The sequence below is a fragment of the Gymnodraco acuticeps genome, unplaced genomic scaffold, assembly GCF_902827175.1.
Source record: "Gymnodraco acuticeps unplaced genomic scaffold, fGymAcu1.1, whole genome shotgun sequence".
NCBI lineage: Eukaryota > Metazoa > Chordata > Actinopteri > Perciformes > Bathydraconidae > Gymnodraco > Gymnodraco acuticeps.
The window spans coordinates 909,203-928,592 of record NW_022989778.1 but is presented as its reverse complement, the minus strand read 5'-3'; the positions used below and the strand labels follow the sequence as shown (position 1 = coordinate 928,592).

At 38.3% G+C, this 19,390-nt stretch overlaps 1 protein-coding gene across 11 annotated transcripts in view; it reads right to left on the bottom strand.

The window, feature by feature from the left end:
• The window catches only part of LOC117548990 (disks large-associated protein 2), a 105,254-nt gene that overhangs the window by 15,990 nt on the left and 69,874 nt on the right, over window positions 1–19,390 (bottom strand). For 5 of the 11 annotated variants that reach the window (XM_034220576.1, XM_034220530.1, XM_034220544.1 and 2 more), the window contains 4 exons: window positions 16,429–16,579; window positions 14,954–15,173; window positions 5,850–5,894; window positions 1,370–1,426 (listed from right to left, as the gene is read on the bottom strand). In XM_034220576.1, coding sequence (XP_034076467.1) covers window positions 1,370–1,426; window positions 5,850–5,894; window positions 14,954–15,173; window positions 16,429–16,579 — 473 coding nt within the window. Of the gene's footprint in view, window positions 1–1,369; window positions 1,427–5,849; window positions 5,895–6,423; window positions 10,870–14,953; window positions 15,247–16,428; window positions 16,580–19,390 lie in introns of those variants that run through there. The other 6 variants (XM_034220535.1, XM_034220562.1, XM_034220568.1 and 3 more) reach the window with 4 other exon arrangements.

Below are 19,390 nucleotides of genomic sequence, written 5' to 3'. Positions count from 1 at the left end.
AACTTCATTAACACAGTGTATCGACAGCATGCATCACACAAGGCTTATCAAATCATGTGTTTGGGGAGCAGCAGACTATCGTCCACACGGTTCCATGTTCCGTGTCTGGCGCACAACACACAACCAATCACATTAATCTCCCGCCCGGTCACACAAGCATGCGGTTTGATTGGCTAGCACTTGTACTGGCATATGATTTGATTGGCTGGCGCTTCCGTAATGCTTGGAAAGTTGAACTTTCTCAACTTTCGAAGGAGGCAAAGCGACGCGACGGAACCACAATGCAGTTCGGCAAAGCTTGACGTCACCCCATTCAAAGTGAATGGGAAGCGTCTCCGTTGAAGCAACGCACGTTGCCGTGTGGACGGGCCATTAATAAGTGTAATTAATCAACTGACTGATCTTCAGGAAATCAATTGATGACTACTTTGATAATATATGAATTGTTTAAATTGTAACTAAAGCACCAGCACCAACGTCTTACATTGAATCAAAATTGTCTCTTATAGCCTAGGCTATCAATTTGTTTTCGACTGTGCGTTGGACAAAGCAAGTTATTTGAAGGAGATCTGGGATCTTCCCACAGGCAATTCAAAATATATATATTTATTCATTTTAAATGTTTTTGTTTCAGAAAAATATATAAATATAACAATTTTGAGGGACTTGTACTTTACTTGAGTATTTCAATTGTTTGCTTCTGTGTCCTTCTACTCCACTAGGCCCTACTATAAGAGGTAAATAGTGTACTTTTACTCCACTACATTAATTTAATAAATGTAGTTACTTTACAGATTTGGATTGATGATGTGAAATATAATCAACACTCAAATAACACTTTAGTCACACCTGGAGTAAAATTCATAAGCTACCCTGCAGAATGCAAATTAATTGTGTTAAGAGTGATGGGCGGTGTGGCGAAGTCGATAGGGACTTGGCTTGGTAACTGGAAGGTCACCAGTTCAAGTCCCGGCAAGACCAAGTGCTACCGAGGTGTCCCTGAGCAAGGCACCGTTCCCTACACGGCTCCCCGGGCCCCGTTCAAAATGGCAGCACACTGCTCCTAACACTAGGATGGGTCAAATGCAGAGAAACAATTTCCCCACGAGGGATTAATAAAAGTCCTTCTTATTTTATGTATTACAATACAAACTTGAAACAAAGCTTATTAGTTAATAGGCCTTGCAGGTTAACGCAACAGTTGTGTTTCTTCACCATTCATAAGAAAGAAGGTTAACTTATCTCACTCTTTCTTGTTCTCTCATTTGCAGGAGTGAAGGAGCCCCGCTAACAAATCCCATGGATATATTACTGCAACTGGCAAAGTAACGTGCTAGCATGGAAGAAAACAGAAGAGATGGAGTGGTACCTGGAGGTGGCTGAGCGCGGTCCACACTACAGGAAGAAGGGAGACGAAACTGAATCCCTACGAGGAGCAGACAACACCAGTTAGCAACAGCAATGCAGGTATAAAACACTATAATGCACACCAACAGTAAATCCTATATCTATACCTACCAAAACTCACTCCAAAAAGGTCTAAAGCTCATTGAAAAATATTTACACACTGTTTTATTTGTACCTATCCAGTTGTTAATTCAGTCAGTAACAGGCAGGGAGAGAGAGAGAAACACAGACATGCTTAATTTAAAGTGTTTTGGGTCACATCAATGTTTTATTTCCTAAATGTTAAATGTGCAGAGCTGAATGCACTTAGAGAAAGCCCAATTGGCATACAATGATTTCATTTCAGTTAGTTACCTTTACAGTCCTACTGATTCAGCACCTCAAGGGAAAAAGGAAACTGATTTCTGGGTAAAACTCATTATCCAGCATTTGCTGTGTTTCTGTCTCAAATGCAGACATTCTTATGGCACTGACAAAACTCGCAACTTTATGGTGTGGGCAATGCTTATTGGCAAACATTCTCCAAGGCCTAGGTGTCATGGACATTGGAATATGTATTTGTCCAGACTTAGTTTGTGTGTACTTTTGTTTTAGCTCTTAATGTTCTCAAACATATTTTTGCATTACAATTAATTAACTAGGTGGCACAATATGATACAAAATTGACTGAATTTGAATAAAAATGGAAATCAGCTTAATTTTCTTAAGCAAACATAAAGACTAGAGCCTTTTAAAGAGTCAATGGCCATGGTTGTTAGGAACTTTGCCAATGGCATTGCACTAATGTGTTGACTATGTCTTATTGTCTAAAGATCAGTCCTTACTTATCAGGCATGAAATAACATGCATCATCTGATTCTGAAAACAGACAGTGACACCGTATCATATTATACGAATGAGACATGTAGCAGACATTCAAACAAAAATATGAAAAACAAGTAACATTTATAATTAACATTTTCCCAATTCACCATTACCATTTTTAAATGGCAAGATAATTAATATGTTCCAATCATGGATATTATTGAAAGAAATGACAAATATTCAAGTATTAAGTATTATATTTTCAGTACAGTGTGTCTCCTGAGAGAGCCACAGAACATTGCATTTTTTGGGGATTTTAAGGCCAAAAAAAGTAATGAACAAAGACTAAGCAGAAGAGACACAGACTATCATAATTTGAATTACCTACTTCACAACTGTAGGAAAATGCCAAGAACATGAATAGTAAAATGTTTGTCTTTGTCATGTGGCTTGTTTGTATATCTATAACATAAATTATATTTAGACAGTAGGGAAATGAAAGACAACATGTGCTGAGAGACCCAGACAAGGAACATGTTTTAAACTGAAAAGCAGGACAGTCTAACAGTCTTTTTTTCTTTTTATCAATTTCCTGACTGCCTGGTGATGCAACAATATAATATATTGAAAAGCATTGTATGCTTTCTTTCAGCATGTGTGGAGTTCCACTTTTCACATTCCCATTTTTCAGATCTCACACTGAATCTCCCATGTTACTGCATTTAAATGCCATTGCATTTGATGGCATGAGCTTAAGCCATACTTTACATGAAGTGGAAGTACACGGCTGCACTTTAAATATAATTAGAATAACGGCTTAATACTGGAAAATTCAATTATTACCACTTATTGTGTTCACACTTAATCATGTAAACACAATACATTCTGCTGAGATTCCAGATTGATAATGTAGGCACTTTAAAAACGATGGTACTTACATGGACTTAATGTAAAGTGTGACGTAATATCATTTGATAATAGTTTTGTTGCAGAGAATATGAAACAGACCTTCTCTCTCGTGCTTTTTCAACCAGGCCCCCGCACAACTTTTCTCCTTTTGTGGTCAAGCCTTAAATTTCATGAAAATCGTTGCAACAGTTCTGACTGCGTCTCCTCCCCGTCCGACTCCCTCCATTTGTGCAAGAGGCCGTTCTTGCCATAGTTGTGGATTCAGACTGGCAAAGAGGCTGGTGGGGTGCTGTTCTTACTCAGGGCAGGGTGGGTCGTGGCTTAATGACGTGCAATGACTGACGAGCTGCATACATGAGCATGGGGGCTGAAGATGTAACAAAGTGACGTGAAGTCTCTCAGATCTTTTCATAACACTGTTTTGTTTGACTTTATCATGGGAACTGAGTAACTATACTTCACTCCATTTTATCAGAGATTTTTTTTCTGAATAATTATATTCCAGAGTCTAAAGCCTAAAAAATAACTGCCTGTAACTTTGTCTAGTAACAATAATTAGTATCTCACTAATTAACAATTAGTTGAACTGGCTGTCAGGATAATGAGCACTGAGTGCATACTGTATACGGACTAACAAGTTGAAAGCATTGCTTCTATTTTAACTAATTGCATAAATGTAGCACGCTTATTCAAGCTGTTTTCATAAGGCCATTACTGTAAAGCTAATATTGCCATGTCTATTCAGTGATAGACTCAGGATTAAGTGCTTCTACCGAAATAGTCAAAAATGTTCTTTTCTTGTGAAAATGTTTCCTGCTCACCTAATTGCCATTTCTTTAGTTTGCATAAAAGATTGCTACAGGCAAAATAAATGACTGCGTTAAGCTAAAATAACACTGTGCTTTGCATTAAAGAAAGCATTGAGTAAGGGGAACATCCTTTCTGAAGATGTTTGCTCAGGACTAAGATTTTGCTTAGGTATGGCATGGGCGGTTATCAAAGTTGGATGAGTTGATGGATCTATAAATGGATGGATGATTTGACATTGGACAACTAGCAGGACCTAAGGGTGTGTATTGGCCAGTGATTCCAGCTGGATTTATACAATTTTTAAAAAGTAGGTTTGTGAAGCCCTTTTTTTTTTTTCAAAGAGCCGTACAATAAAACAAGCATGTTTTCATAGCCACATACATATATACATACAGTGGTGATGCCCCCATGGATGCTAGGTGGATTAACCTTTTATGTATGATATTTCACAACAAACCAATACAAATCAATGGCTCGTATCATTTTAACAAACTTTCTTTTCATTGCCTTTGTGCGAATGAGTTAGTAGATAATGCTCCAAATAAATACACAAAAAGTTTACCTTCTCCAGAATTTACAGATATGTAAAGATATTCAAAATATAAGTAACTTAAACCAAAATACCGGCTAGCAGCCCATAGAAGATGTAAAAATCCCTTATTTTACCCTATAATCACAAATGTTTGACAAAACAAACATTAACCATATTGCTATTTTTCAATCCCTAACTATAGCTATGTTTACTAAGATATGTTTGTCTGGAATGAAGCCCTAGAAGAAAATCTAAAGAGCTGTTAAAGTGAAACTAGGGGTCCCTGGGATTTGTCCTTCTGGGTTTGAATCTCCATACATTTAATATGTATTGCTTTGAACCAAAATGTTGGACAGATAAAACAACAAACGGACCATTGGATATCACCATGCATGGCCTCTGCTGCTAGTGGGGCTATTAAAGTGGTTTTGCTTAAGTAAAACAATGGCAGCTGAATATATGTTATTACATATACACATTTCATTATGAACAAACATTTCAATTACTTCATTTTTCCAGAATCTGCAAAGTGTAACCATCACACATCAACCTTTTTAAAATGGTAAAGTGAGTATTTCTTGTTTCTATCCTTCCCTTTTAAACTAATGTTAGATGAATATGCTGAATTTAAACCGCCAATATCTTGAATACAGATCTGAAAAGGTTTAAAGTAAATCTTAACTGCGGCTGCCCAAAATTAGAGTTTAAAAAAATCTTATGGATGGTAGAATCTAAAAGCATTATTGATTTGTGCTGGTTTGTAGAACAACGCTGTTATGTTGGTCATAACCTGCCTTGCTGCATGCCTGACATCTAAAACAAGGACACAATACTGTGTGCTCATTTAATTCTTTACTGTACACTTAAAGAAAATGTATACAATGGTAAAAGCAAGAGGGTGAAACGCTTCCTACACCGATGAATCTGAACAGAATATTAATACAAATCATAACAAATTAAATAAATAAAGAAATCAGTTCCATGGTTTTTGTAAAAGGCTTCAAGCACATCTCAGTTAAAGTATTTTCCAGTTGTGCAGAAGAAGATCTTAAATGTAGCAGTTACTATTGTGTCTCTCTGCTCAAATGCAGAATATATTCTACAAGAAAAGCCAGTGTGCTAACACAAGGCCGACATGTAGTCAAGTGCTTATTTAATGTTGTTCTTTTGGCCTGTTGAACTCTAGCACTAGTATATAATCTTCACAATTCCACTGGATTCAATGTGGAAACAGATGAAAACACTTAAATGTATTATACATAGTAAGTGAGTATGACAGCATTTTCAACTTATGATATATATTATTTTAGTGTAAAATGATTCAGACAAAATGTATGAAACTGTATTAACAACATATAAAAAAAGATAGAATAAAGCGGTTCCCTACCAGACCTACCGTACTCTCTACGCCCCCCAGCTAAGCTACGGATGCCTGAAATGGGGGGAAAAAAGAAAACAAACAAACCAAAAAATGATAGCTTAGTAGGAAAGCAATGCATATTGAAAGGGTCAATGTGAAAGACGCTGTGCCTCGCCCATGCTGTGTATTTGTGGTGTGGTAAAGTGTGTAGACACAAACAATACTTGTTATGCTATGAGTGAGTTCCATCTTTGTCACCATTGTAAAGCTATGACCCCCATTTTGCCATTTAAATTACCATGAACATCGTAAGCATTTTAATCCATTGTTTTTTATCAATTTATGAAAAATACATAAGGCCAATAAAAGTTGTAAATGAAAATTCATAATAAACACCACAATAAGCAAAGAAAGAAAAAAAGTATCACATACTGGTTTCATTCTTTTAACAAAATAAGCATAAGCTAACAAATGCAAGCTAAAATATGTTTTTCAAAAGGTACTTTATGACAGTCTGATTCACTAAACAAAGCAGTCTGAGATCCCTGAAAACATGATTGATGCAAAACAGAGTAGCTTGAATAAATGCAGGAAGAGAACATAGGGGTAGAAAAGGATTTATATTCAAGCAGTGTTACAAGTTCAGATCAGATTCCATCCAAAAACCTTTGTCCTAATAGCTGGATGTGGCACAGTTGTTGCATCAAATATCTTGATGACAACACAATGTAAACAAAAACTCATGGGGTAATTGACTACACACTGTAACATGTAACAGGTAGACGATTCAGAATTTATTACAAATAGTTATATATTTCATTACACAAAATATGGTTGCATGGTTAAAAATAATACCCTTAAGTTTTTGTTAAATGTACAACTTTCATTTATTTATATATATATTTTTATTTTATAATACTTAGATCTCTTTTGCTACATTTCAACTTTTTTAAGGGAAGGGTAACTTCTTTGGGCTAGATGATGAAATGGTGATGACACACTAGATTGAATGCTTTTATAGCATAGGTGAGTTCCTTGGGATCAATACATGAATACAATGAATATACATTTAGAAGAATGGTAAGCATTTGTACAGCATTTCCAATTGTATTATTCAAAGCTTTTCCAATGTTGCTGTAGTCATTAAATAAATTGAATATGTGTGATGCACTCATGATTGATTTCTTTTGTGTATGATGCCACAAAGCACACGGATGCTTCTACTGAGCAGTCATCTCAAGAATCTCACCAACAAACTCTTTGATTTTAGTATACAATAAAATAGGAGACATGTGAATGAAACCACTCTCTGCCAGGAAACACCTAAATAACCTGTAGTGACGCACATGGCTCATGCAAAAATAACTACATTATCTTATTTCTTTTTTTTAAAGAGCCATCAATATTTTCTGAAAACATAATTCCATGGCTTGCATGAAGGCTTCACATAAACGCCTAATATCTATAACTGCAAACGTTGAAATGAAGTCAAATACCAAAAAGAACAAAGGACTTGCATAGAATGAATGGATGTAGATTGGAGACATCATGATTGGTCAGTCTTCAGCACCTTTTAAATTAGTTTGCATTCCCCAAACAATGGGAACATATGATTTAAAGAAAGGAATTTCACTGTAATTCCCTCTTAATCATTCAAAAAGCAAATATATGAATACAAGCCTTTCCAAACATGTTTTTTAAAATATATATACTTAATATGTATCATATATTAAAATGGTTATAGGCTAAATGTTGTCACGGTTATATGCCTTTCACTGAAATGATTTAGGCGATCCCAGCCTTTGTGATCAAATCACAGAATTGGATTTGTTTTGGTTATTAACGACAGTAAATAGGCTGTAAGCTTTTAGAAGTAATTATTCTGTATTGCAAATAGTGAAGAATGGCAACAATAGATTTTAAGTTATTCCATACCTATTATTATTTGTTGTACCAAAACTTCAAATTCACAGCTAAGGAGTTTTTGCAAAACATTATCAGCAAAACCTACTATTATACAGTTTGACTCTGTAACACATATTAGATTATCAAGGCAAATTAATCCTTTAAATAGGTATTTCAGCTCAGGTTTAATGAGGACCTGTAACAGGTGTGTGGGGCGGAGCTACTGAAATAAGTTGAAAGGAAATGTCTTTTTTTCTCCTTCGTGGCTTAGACTATAATTAGATGTTCCCTTTAGTACAACCTTTGTATAAAGATCGTCTTTTAAAAATGCCACTTTTTCTCCTTGTATTGTACTTGATCATGCAAAGGGGGAAGAAGATCCACTCTTCATAAAGTGAGATATGATGCCTTTCCTTTATTAAAAGTCAATTTGAAAGGTTCACATTTCAGTCAGGGGTCTGATACATACGGGCTTCCCACGGTCCTTTGCGGCACTGATCGTCCTGATCACTGCCGTCAAGCTTGGAGATGTTTTGTTGTTGGGCTCATTCCACGAGCCTCAGTATTACAGTAACTTTGGTACGCCATGTTGGGACAATGGGCCAGATGAGTGGCTGAAGGGAATGGCAGTGGCTAATGAAGATTTTATGAGTTACACACAAAATGAGCAATCGGGCAAATATAGCAGATGATTGAGGGCTCCTACCCATTAAGGTTGGACAGGAGCCCTAGCTATCACTAGTGAGGCGGTTTTAGTACATTCACTGGTACTATACTGCACCTCTGGGGACATGGGGAAAGGTGGAGGCCCTCAGCGGCTCTGATTGTCTTCTTATAGGGAACAATGTTTCTCTGTTATTTTTCAGCAGTGATGAACTACAAGCATGACAAAAGTCCACCGTTACCAGAGAAATGTGGCATTTAAAAAAGTTGGATATTAAAGAATATTGTCAAAATCTACTAAACTGTTTTATCAAATTCAGTACTTGTTAGACCTTTAACTAAAATAACAAAGAATGGATAGGTAAGATACAAACAGTTACAAACATCCAGTCACCACTGCATGAAAAACAATAGCAGAAACAGTGGTGTGAACTATGAACCCCCAACTCCCTTATGACGTGCACACACAGCTGGATAATGGACACGATGCATACATGAAGTCAGACCTTGAAAAGTGCTGTGTTTGGTTTAGAACCACAGTTACAACTATAACCCCTCTCAGAGCTGTCAGGAATGAGTTTGATGTTTATAACTGCAAACAGTACGAGTATTGAATATAAGTTTCTTTATATACAAAATGGTACATTTATATACATATACAGTGTTAAAATGAATGTGGTTTGTGCGAGAATGAATTGAAGCCAATACATTCATACTTCTCTATCATAAATCTCCTTTGCTGTTTCTTCTCCACATGCTGTTAGACTTAAAAGTCAGTCAAAAATGATAATTGTAAATAATATTAGCCAGGGACAAAGTCCACTAAGCATTGAGACAGTGTCATCCATACAGTACTCCAAAGGAATAGGCTTTCACAGATTTCATTATAGTTTGTTGTCATAACTATCTACTTTTTATCAAGTTATTACAATTACTTATTTACGCTTTGTTCACCGTAGAGAAATCTTTTGTGAGTTGGTCATTTTCTAAATGCCCATTTCCAAAGGAACTGGCTACAAAATGGATGAAGGCCATGGGAAAGGAATGCTTTTATTGGAATAACTAGAAATTAAATGATATATCAATATATTCTTAAATAGTCTATTCATCTTTGATGCATTCATTAAAAAACTAGGGTTTATAAAGGTATTCACAGTATTTTTTCAGTATACTCAGGTGCTTAAGAGAATGTTTCTACAGGAAGAGAAACTGGAATGAACATGAACTATTCACTTGCAGAAACAGACCAACTTATGCCTCACCTCACAATGGCTGATTATTGACTTTATCATTAAGTTACCCTTATATTTCCAATCGTATTTACTTGAACTATCTTTTTATCTCAAGGTTGGGTATTTATGACGGCGGAGGAAAGAGGACGCTGCACTTGTTGGCACTTGAGGATCTAAGCATCAGCCACATGCTCTCTCACACTCTTATGTCACTTCATTCTGGTGTAAAACATATTCATTCTCTTTTATTCCATGGCTAACCAAGACACTTATTAAAAGATTGTTTGAACAACATTGTAACCTGTTCACCAAGAGATGACAGACTGTGTCTGCATAGAGTAAAGGGACATCCAACAACTCCTCTTGTCTTTCTTGGTAAATGTTTTTACCTTGGCTTCTTCATCTCATTTTACAGTATGCTTAGAATGGGAATGATTAGAATGACATAGACAGATATGACATGGGCCCACTGGTGTACTTCCTGCTCCACAGTTCTAGACTGGCGCTTCTGTGACCACCTGTGTGGCCAAATGTGTCTGGCTGCTTTTGGACCTTATGCTTTTTGGTGATCTCCCATGGGAAATCCTCAATTGGAATCGGGCTGGCCGGGCTGCCTGAACCCTCTGGCGTGCTCTCAGGGGTTCCCTCTATAATCTCAATTCGGGGTGGATCCATCAAGTCCATAATGCTGAAGGGTGCTGGCTCCGGTTGGCACATCACCGACTTGTCCTCTTTATTCTGTCGAATGGACCAACTTGAACCTGCTTGAATTCCTACAGACACTCTGTCGTCCGTTTGGGTGGTGCTGTCACTGCACGGCTCCCGGCACAAAGTCCACATGTTGTAGCACTGAGTAAAGTTGAAGAAGTTACTGTTGAAAGTCTTCAATTCCCCACAAACATCTCTACGCAGCTCTGCGAGTTCATAGCGCATTGCTGATATTTCATCCTTCCACTGCAAATTGAAGGCAGCAACCATGTTAGCAGACTCTTTAAAGGCCTGTAGGGCCTGAGGGAGCGGCGGCTCGGAGGACACGGGAGAGACAGAAGGGATCCTGTATGACGGCGGGGATGTCGGTGGGACCGAGATGGCTGTAACAGTCGAGCTAGTACTGTGATGGCTGCGAGCAGCAGCAGTCTCTCTCTCAAGCCTCTCCAGCTCCACATAGGCAGAGGAGCTAGCACCGTCATCATCCTCTATCATGTCTTCATTTAGTAAAGAGGTCCCATCCAAAACATCATATCCCTCTGTAAGAAAAATTTGAATATGCAAACAGAAGGACATTCAAAGTGAAAGGAACAGCTGGAGTGTGATTTGATTTGGATTCTTAACTAGAAAATAGACATATCTATGGAAAACATACAGTATGTGAGTGGCAGGTAATCACAAAGACATACAAGATCGGACCCAATTATTTTCTGTTTGGCACTAAAGATTTAAGTGTCTTGGATTAGCTCCAACCACTGACTGGTGTGCTGTTTAGATGCTGCTTTGTCTGCACCAAGAAGTAACTAAGTAGTGTCATAAAATCATACATTTCAAAGGTGAAGACATTATCTGTCCATGTTTGATCAATGAGTTTGTTTGCATGGACAGTAAGACAGTATCACGTTCATGATCAGGTTTTTGAAGTGTCCCATGTATGTGTTTGACCGTGTAAACGCCATATCCTGTTTTTAGAAACCTGCATTAGCCCTAATCTCCTTTTGTGAAACCTGAATATGCTAGCTTGAATATTCCGAAAGAGTCATAGCTTTATAACACTAAAAATGGTGCCAGCCTGAAAGGGCCACACAATCAAACATTAATCTTATTCAGGATCCATCACATATCCAATCTATTGCTTCCTAAACTGGTAGTTAGCCACCAGCCGGCTGTTTTGGCTTCACTTTTGGGGAGCCATCCTGCCTCTGCAGTTTGGGAGGATCCTCTCCCTGGTGCTAGCTGGCACCCTCAGGTACCTTTCCTTGGTAGGCTTAGAAAGGCCCCTTGTAAGTGGCTTGCAGCTCTGAGCTCTTCATCCACTGCTATATATAGTGACGGTGACATGCTAACTCCGGTCAAGTGGAAGACAGTGTTGTAAGAGTATTGTAGCTCAAATATTTGGTCGAGAGTGAGAGGAGAAATCACAGTAAAGCTGTCGGTAAATGTCCAGTGGGACGGTTTGCATCCACAAATAGACCGCCACAATGTTTAACCGGGATATTGATATATATCGTGTATATGGGGATATGTGTGCATGTAAAAATCAAACCTGGAATATAATCATAACCATTAGAAGCATTAACAAGTGATACTCATGTCCATGTAAACACACTCACTCTTTGTAAGAATTATAATACTTTTCTGTTTTTTTAAGTTGCTTATAATCAGAACATCAGGTTAGCTCCACGTGATAGTGCTTCTTTCTGCCAGAGCCAGTACAGAATATACAGCAACTTTTTCAAATGGGTTCTTTAGTTCCTTAACTTATACAAACATGTAACTCACATACTGTAGGCTTTTCACAATGTTTTTACACTGCCTTCTCAGTCATCTCAAGGCTTCTTTCCATCTTTTCACTGCACAGCACAGCAAAGACTGGAATTAAACATGAAATACAGAAATCATTATCAAATCATTAATCCATTTTCTGAGAACCCTTTTGTCAATTCATGTCAAAATGTTTATTTTTGTGCCGTTTTGTGCAAAAGAAAAGATGTAAAGGGAGTAGAAGAATCACAACCCACTGGGTCAAGAAGCAGATATGAACCCTATTGAACAAATCAGGTCCAAGATGGTTGATTAGAAAATGTGAAGTAAGTAACCCGGTGAGGGGAGGGGTCACTCCCCCCTTCAGGGCTGCACCAGGGAGAGGCTGCAATCCCACAGTCAAAGAGAGCTGACAGACTCAATGCTAAAGCTTAGACTGCCACATGGGGCTTTTTTTAAAAAGAAGTCAGAATTTCATGGAAATAAAAAGTTGACACATTTACAGCAGGCACATGCTGATCTCACAAGTAATTGGAGACAGTGGCAATCTTACATTCAGTGCTATTTTATGTTTGCCATATAAAAACGTTCTGAAAATTCAGGAGGTACATACATTTACACTTACAATGTGGTGTAAGCACACTTAGAGATAGAAATAGAGACATGGTAAACAACTCACAAAATCCAGCGTCAAATTAATCACTAATAAATATTTAGAGCTATCAATGTTTTATGAGTTGTTTAGATCCGTGTTTGATACTTTGGATAATATGAGATATTTCTACCAACTATATATTTATGAACTCTATGTTTCTATAATTTAATGAGAAGGCAGTGCAAAAACACACATAGATATATGTATGCGTGTCAACATTAAAATACCTGCAACACTCATCACTGATGCCTCCAGTTGTTCATTCCACCTGGTTATCCTTCAAGAGATGGATGGTCAAATGGAGAGGGGTTTGCTGCTCGTCTGCCCTATGGAGCATCATGGGGGCCCTTACCCACTTAGGGGCCCACTAGCCTCACACGGGGTTCGGTTCATAAGCCACCTACAATTGAATTTTAAACTAGCACTAACATTAAAAACATGATTCCAGGAATCAATGTGTGTCTTAGCCAATGTAGCCTGTTATGTTACTTTATTCATTACCACTATTTCCCCAGAAGAGTGCAAAGAGTACACCAAAGGAGAAACATAATTTACTGTATAGCTTTTACTGGGAGGTGACAGTACTGTATATAATTAATCACTATTCAGGGAACACTTCCTCTGGGTCGCTATACATTTATCTGACATATTATAATTGATGCATTATGCCAATCTTCAAAATACATCTTCACAACATATTGTACAGTCAACTGATTGTTTTAGTCCACATGGAGCTAACAGAATTGGAGCAGAGAGTTAAATGAATAGAGTTCAGCAAATAAGACAGTGGGATTGGAGAACACTCCTTTATCTTCAGTACTTCTGTCACATCGAAGAAATCGTTGATGGAAACCCAATTGAAGATGAAAGGATTCCAAAAACAAAAGTCCAGATTGCACAAGAAAACAAACCCACAATATGAGTAAAAGTTCAAATGTCTCCAATGTTAAATTGACAGGAAATTGTACAAAAACAATCAAATCCAGGTCGTAATATTTAAAAATGCAGGTAATTGAAGAAAAATGTTTCAATAGGGTTCATAGCTTTACTCTTGCAGGTAAACACCAAATGCACTTAGTGAGGGAGTTTCTGCAAAGACTCTGTTTGCACAAAGAACCTGTTGGGCTAATTGTATATTGCTCGCACTGTGTCGCACAAAACCTTGAATCCTTGCAATGTTGTATTAAAAACAGCATTTAGGACCAATAAATATGCAGGTCCATGAACACAATGTGCTCATTTCAGAACATGTTGAGTATTGGTCCATTTTCATATTGAAGTTAAAGCAAAAAAATAACTATGACCATTCAAATGAAGTTTTCTCAGATGGAAACTTGCAATGTATGAGTTATTTAGACTAAGATTGCTGCTTAGAGGCTTGAGTTTCATGCAACACCATACAACAATACTGCAAATAATTAAAGGTTGTACACCTCAAACTCGAATATGCCATCAGTATACGGTTCCTTTGTGCAACCAGCATGTCTCTTTTGTTTGTGTGTGTGTGTGTGTCTGTGTGCACACGTGTTCTAATCTAGAGGTTATTGACTTACCTTTTAAATGGTTAAAAGATTTTTTTTTTTATTTGAGTATATCAATGACCAGGTCAGTCACAAAGCATGTGTAAGTGCAACAGAGCAGGGGGAGGACAGGCGGAGAGCTTGTCCAGTGTATACTCTCAACACCAATATGTCAACAACCCACCGCTCCCCTACCCCTGGCCTGTTTCGGTTGTTATCCCTCCCTAAGTAATTAACACTTTTCGCACAACACATATATAACACCACAGTTTAACATGCTTAGGGTAGGATCTGTTCCTCTTAGGCATGCCATGTAATGTGGCTGTGCTGTAGTATTGTGAGCGTGTGTTGCGCAGTGTTTTTTTGCGACCCTCCCACCCTTTTTCTGAGTCTACAGCTTGGCAAAACCACAAGTGACTAACCAGAAGCTTGGTTAATGATGCGTGAATCGTGCAAAGTAACACAAGCAAATCCATCTGAACAATCGGGAGTATGCAGAGGCAAACACAAACACAAGCACACCATAGCTTCCAAAGAAAAAATAACTGGGATCATTCATCTGGCATCTCTGAATCTCAAGGGTTCCCCACTGTACATATGCAGGTATGTCAAGTTTGCGCATGTATAGGAATATGAGGATGTGTAGTCTAAGCCTTCTCTCATTTAGGGGGGGGATTGTTTTACCTGTTGTGGATCTGAGAGTTGAAGTGACAGTGGAGGATGTCATTGAAGGCAAGCAGTCGTCATCTTGGGAATAACCAGCCTGAATTGCACGGAGGTAACTGTGGCTTCGAGTGCGGAACGAACCAGGCAGGTCCAAGGCTTCCATGGCCTGGGATTCTACTTCACTAAAAACGGACTCGCAAACTGACTCAAACTGGCCATTGATCTCAGTCTCACTCACCTGAGAGACAAAAACAGGAATAGCAGTCCTTAATTTTTCCTCGTCCTTTCTCTTTCTCACTTTGATTCTTCCCCTTTGCACAGCAAATATGAAGGAGTGTTAGCGTATGGAAATGCCACTGTCATTCCGACCTTAAACTGAATAAATGTCAAGATCAAATGGAAAAAAGGCAGATGACAACAGAAAACAATCAGAAACATTTTCAGTTTGTGTTGTAAAACATTGCATTCACCACATATCCCATGACTAAGATTGACTGTACTGTATACTGTATTACTTAATGATAAATAGAAGAAACACTAGCTCTAGCAAGTCTCTTACAAATCTCCACATTTCTTAAAACTGACACAAGATTAAATTAATGTATTCTTCTTAAGAACATGCAACACAATTTCTGTCCATCCTGTCCTCTGTCTACATAATCATGTATTTTCAGTTTAATACATACTTAGGAGCTAGGTTTCCCTATAATGTAATAACTATTATTTTGTTTAGCACCAACAGGAGTAAGCTCATTGTACAACCATTCTTTTGGACAAAACCTCTCCTCCTCTTGTTACTCCCTCTCCTTATGGAAGTTGTCTTGCTGTGTCACAAATCGTCATTGCAACCACCTCTTTTGCGACCATGGAGGTCCAAAGTGTACATGCACAATTGTTCCAACTGTTTAAATGTATAGCAGGGAATGAAAAGGTAATAGCTGAAAAGGTTGCTGCGTGTGGTTAAACAGGAAGTTACTGTGTCTCTAATCCTAGTATCCATTTCCTAACATTAGTAGTAGAAAAATATTCTCCGTTAATCAAAACAAACTGCTGCTTTTGGCACAGCAGCAGTAGAGTGATGAATTGTTTATAAGTGCTCTCTTCCAGATCTTCATGGGCAAAATCAGGATAAAGGCTATTTGATGTGAAACTAATATCTTTTTTTCTCAATTATGTACAATTTCACGGTTCTTTAACACGAAACACTTAAAGAAACTAACCGTTAACAACAGAATAATGTGTCTGAAGCTTATCCAGAGGTAGACTATCCGTTAAATTATCAATTTCAAGACCACAACAGCACATTAATGATGCCATCAGACTTCAGTTGAGACAGGCATAGCTTGTCTACTAATCAGCTGTGGACCTCCAATATGGACAACTGGATTTGTAAGTCCTCTACGCAAAGCTACTACATACAATACAACATAAAAAAAACTCTCATTAGTGTCTCCAGGTGTTGCCTCTGTGCAATGTATGTGTGCAAGACTCACCTGGCTGACGCAGCTAGCCTGACTGAGGGTGCTGACGGCACGCATGTAGCTCTGGTTGCGAGAGCGGTAGGGTGGGGGGTGAAAGGAGGCAGGGTCCAGCGTGACACTAGGGTGGGGTCGCATTTCTCTTGTTTGCAAGTGGTAGCCCTGGCTGAACAAGGACAGGGGGTAGGGATGGATACGAGTGCACAGTTCAATATCCAGACATGGAACATAGCTGGATAATTATATCATTCACAAATCTATTGGCTAGAATGTATCTAATCTACTCTGAGTCTTCTGTGTGGTAGTAGTTCATGTTTGAGCTTTTTTATCCAAAATGAATCAGCCATCAAATGACTCATATCTACTATTTTTAGTGACTTTTCAGCTGTAGTTTAGCTCCAAGTGTCTTATGAAAAATAGACTTCTATCACTACACTGTAGGTGAAATGTTTATGGCTTTTCTCTGGTTCTCAAAAGAAACAAATTAGGACTTGGAGCTGCAATAATACCAGTTTGTTAGACTTCAGAAGCCAAAAAGCAAGGAGGCTGATTTGTTTGTGAACCAAAGCTGAAGTGATCAAAAGCCCCCTGCGATGATCCTAACAGAAATAGCACTAAGTGGCACTAGGGAGGAGAGGTGCATGACGCCTCCCCTGGTTCACCAAATCGTGCTTTATCTGAAAGCCACACTGCCTGAATAAAAACACATCGCCGAGAACAAAAAGTCAAAAGTTAGTCAAAGCAAACTGAGCAACAGTAAGCATAGTGGGAATGTGAAAGTGAAGCAATAGCATACTCTAGGTCACAAGTTTATTCTTTTCCTGGATTTCCATCTTCAAAAGATGCATGTCACCAAAGAGGAAATGCATGTCTGGGAATAATCAAAGAGCTGTCACACTCCCAGGTTTATGTCACGGTTTTAGTGTTGTCTGTCTGGTTATGGGTTTTGTAAGTCTGTTCATTCGGTGTTTTGTCTTCCTCCTTGTGTTGTGTCTGGTCCTCCTCCCTGTCGTTAGTTTCCCTGGTGTGTCTGATTGTCTCCTTGTGTTCACCTGTTGCCCTTGTGTTTCTCCCTCCCCTGACCAGCTGTGTCTTGTCCTGTGATTACCCTTCTGTGTATTTAGTCTAGTCTTCCCCTGTGTTCCATGTCGGTTCATTGTTTGTCTCTCCTGTCTCCCTCCATGTTGGTCATGGTCAGTTTTGTGTATTCTTGCTACCTTGTTTATAACCTTTACCTTTTTGTAGTTTGCATTTGGGTCCTACCTTTTCCCGCGAATCCTTGACAGTGATTCTAACAAGAGCAACTAAACACCACCTGAACATCTTTGCTGACCTGCAGTGGAGTAGGAAGATGTACCACTACAAATAGGCCTACTTTTTTTCTATGATTGTCTATTTTCATTGCAGAACTATTTCAAGGAATCAGAAATATACTCAACTCTTTGCTTTACTACCAATCGAACACATCTCTCCTACCCTCATACAGGGTGCCTTACCATTTCAATCAGTCAGTATGTGCGTCTATGTATTGTGTTTGGTCAAACGGTGTATGACTGATGATATGTGTATGTCTCTTAATGTCCACTATGTTTGTATATGTACATGTATTCCGCATACACGGAGTCCAGAACAAATGTCCTTACGGGGACAATAAAGTATATCGTATCGTAATCAGTAACTTTAATTGATATCCTTCTGTGGGACTATGATTTCCCCCAACCCACTAAGCCCAGGTACATTTAATCCCTCTCTTGAGTCTGACATTGTGTAAAGTTTTGCTACAGGTTTGTACACAACACTGTGATAAAATGAGGAACATTGCCTTTGTAAGATGTTGGACACATATTGAAACTAGCAGATGAAAAAGGTCACGCAAACAAAACCCTTTTGGCACTGCAGCATTCAGCCGAGTACTACTTTACCCGATCTCATGAAACATTTGCCAATCGAATACTTTGCCAACAATGCTCAAGAGCAACTTGGTGAAGTGGTTATAAAACAAGTAAGCACAGCCCAGCTCTAAATAGCCAGTGATCTAAGCTGGCTGGCATAAAATGATGTAAGAAATGATAACCAAAGCTCTACTTCCTTGTTGCCAAGCAACTTCACTCCGAATCATGAAATAATGTAAAACCTCTTCAAATCTCAGCTGAGCTGCATCAGCAAACGACAGCTTTACATGGAAAGCATCTAGACATAGTAGTGAGTCATTGTTAGAGGGGTCAGATGTAGTGAAACAAAAAGGCTGACAGTAAAAATTTGAAGTAGGTTTATAAAGAGAATATTTAAGTCTAGACATTTTACAAACTTTTAAAAAAATATTTAGAAACCCAAATGCTCTCGCTTTGAACACATCTACTAAACACCGAATATGTTTTTACCACTGAGGTTTTGTTTCAGGAACATCATGTAGTTAGAAGTTGAAGTGCATATAAGTTGTACATGCTCGATTTTTCTCTCAAATTCATATTGCCAAAGCATGAATTATTCCATGTGGTGCGAGAGCTGTGTGTGAAATAGATACAGTACGCAGGGTTTTCCTCCAATTTTTGGGGGGATTAGGGGTACTGTTGGGGTGGGGCTTTGGGGTCCTCCCTTGAGAACATTTGTTACCTTTGTCCAGATGCTCTCCACTTTGTTTTTAGCGCACCGTAGCAGTAAAATAGCAGAGAAAACCCAGGTACTGACGAACTATAATTCCTCACTTTGATTAAGTGTGCTGATCAAAGACTTGGAAGATATTTTTGTAGCATTGGTAAAGCTTGACAAAACCAGCACCTACACCAACACGTAATTTCTGCGACCATAATTGTTTGTGTGCATTTATAAATGTGTAACACCGTGAAGCTTAACCTTATCCATTTCTACTGACCTCAGTCTATGAACCATTTTGCAACTAACTGTGTCAGTCACTGTAGACAACCTGCTAATATCTGACTCCTACAACTCATTGAAGACGCACTGAAAACCAATCTGA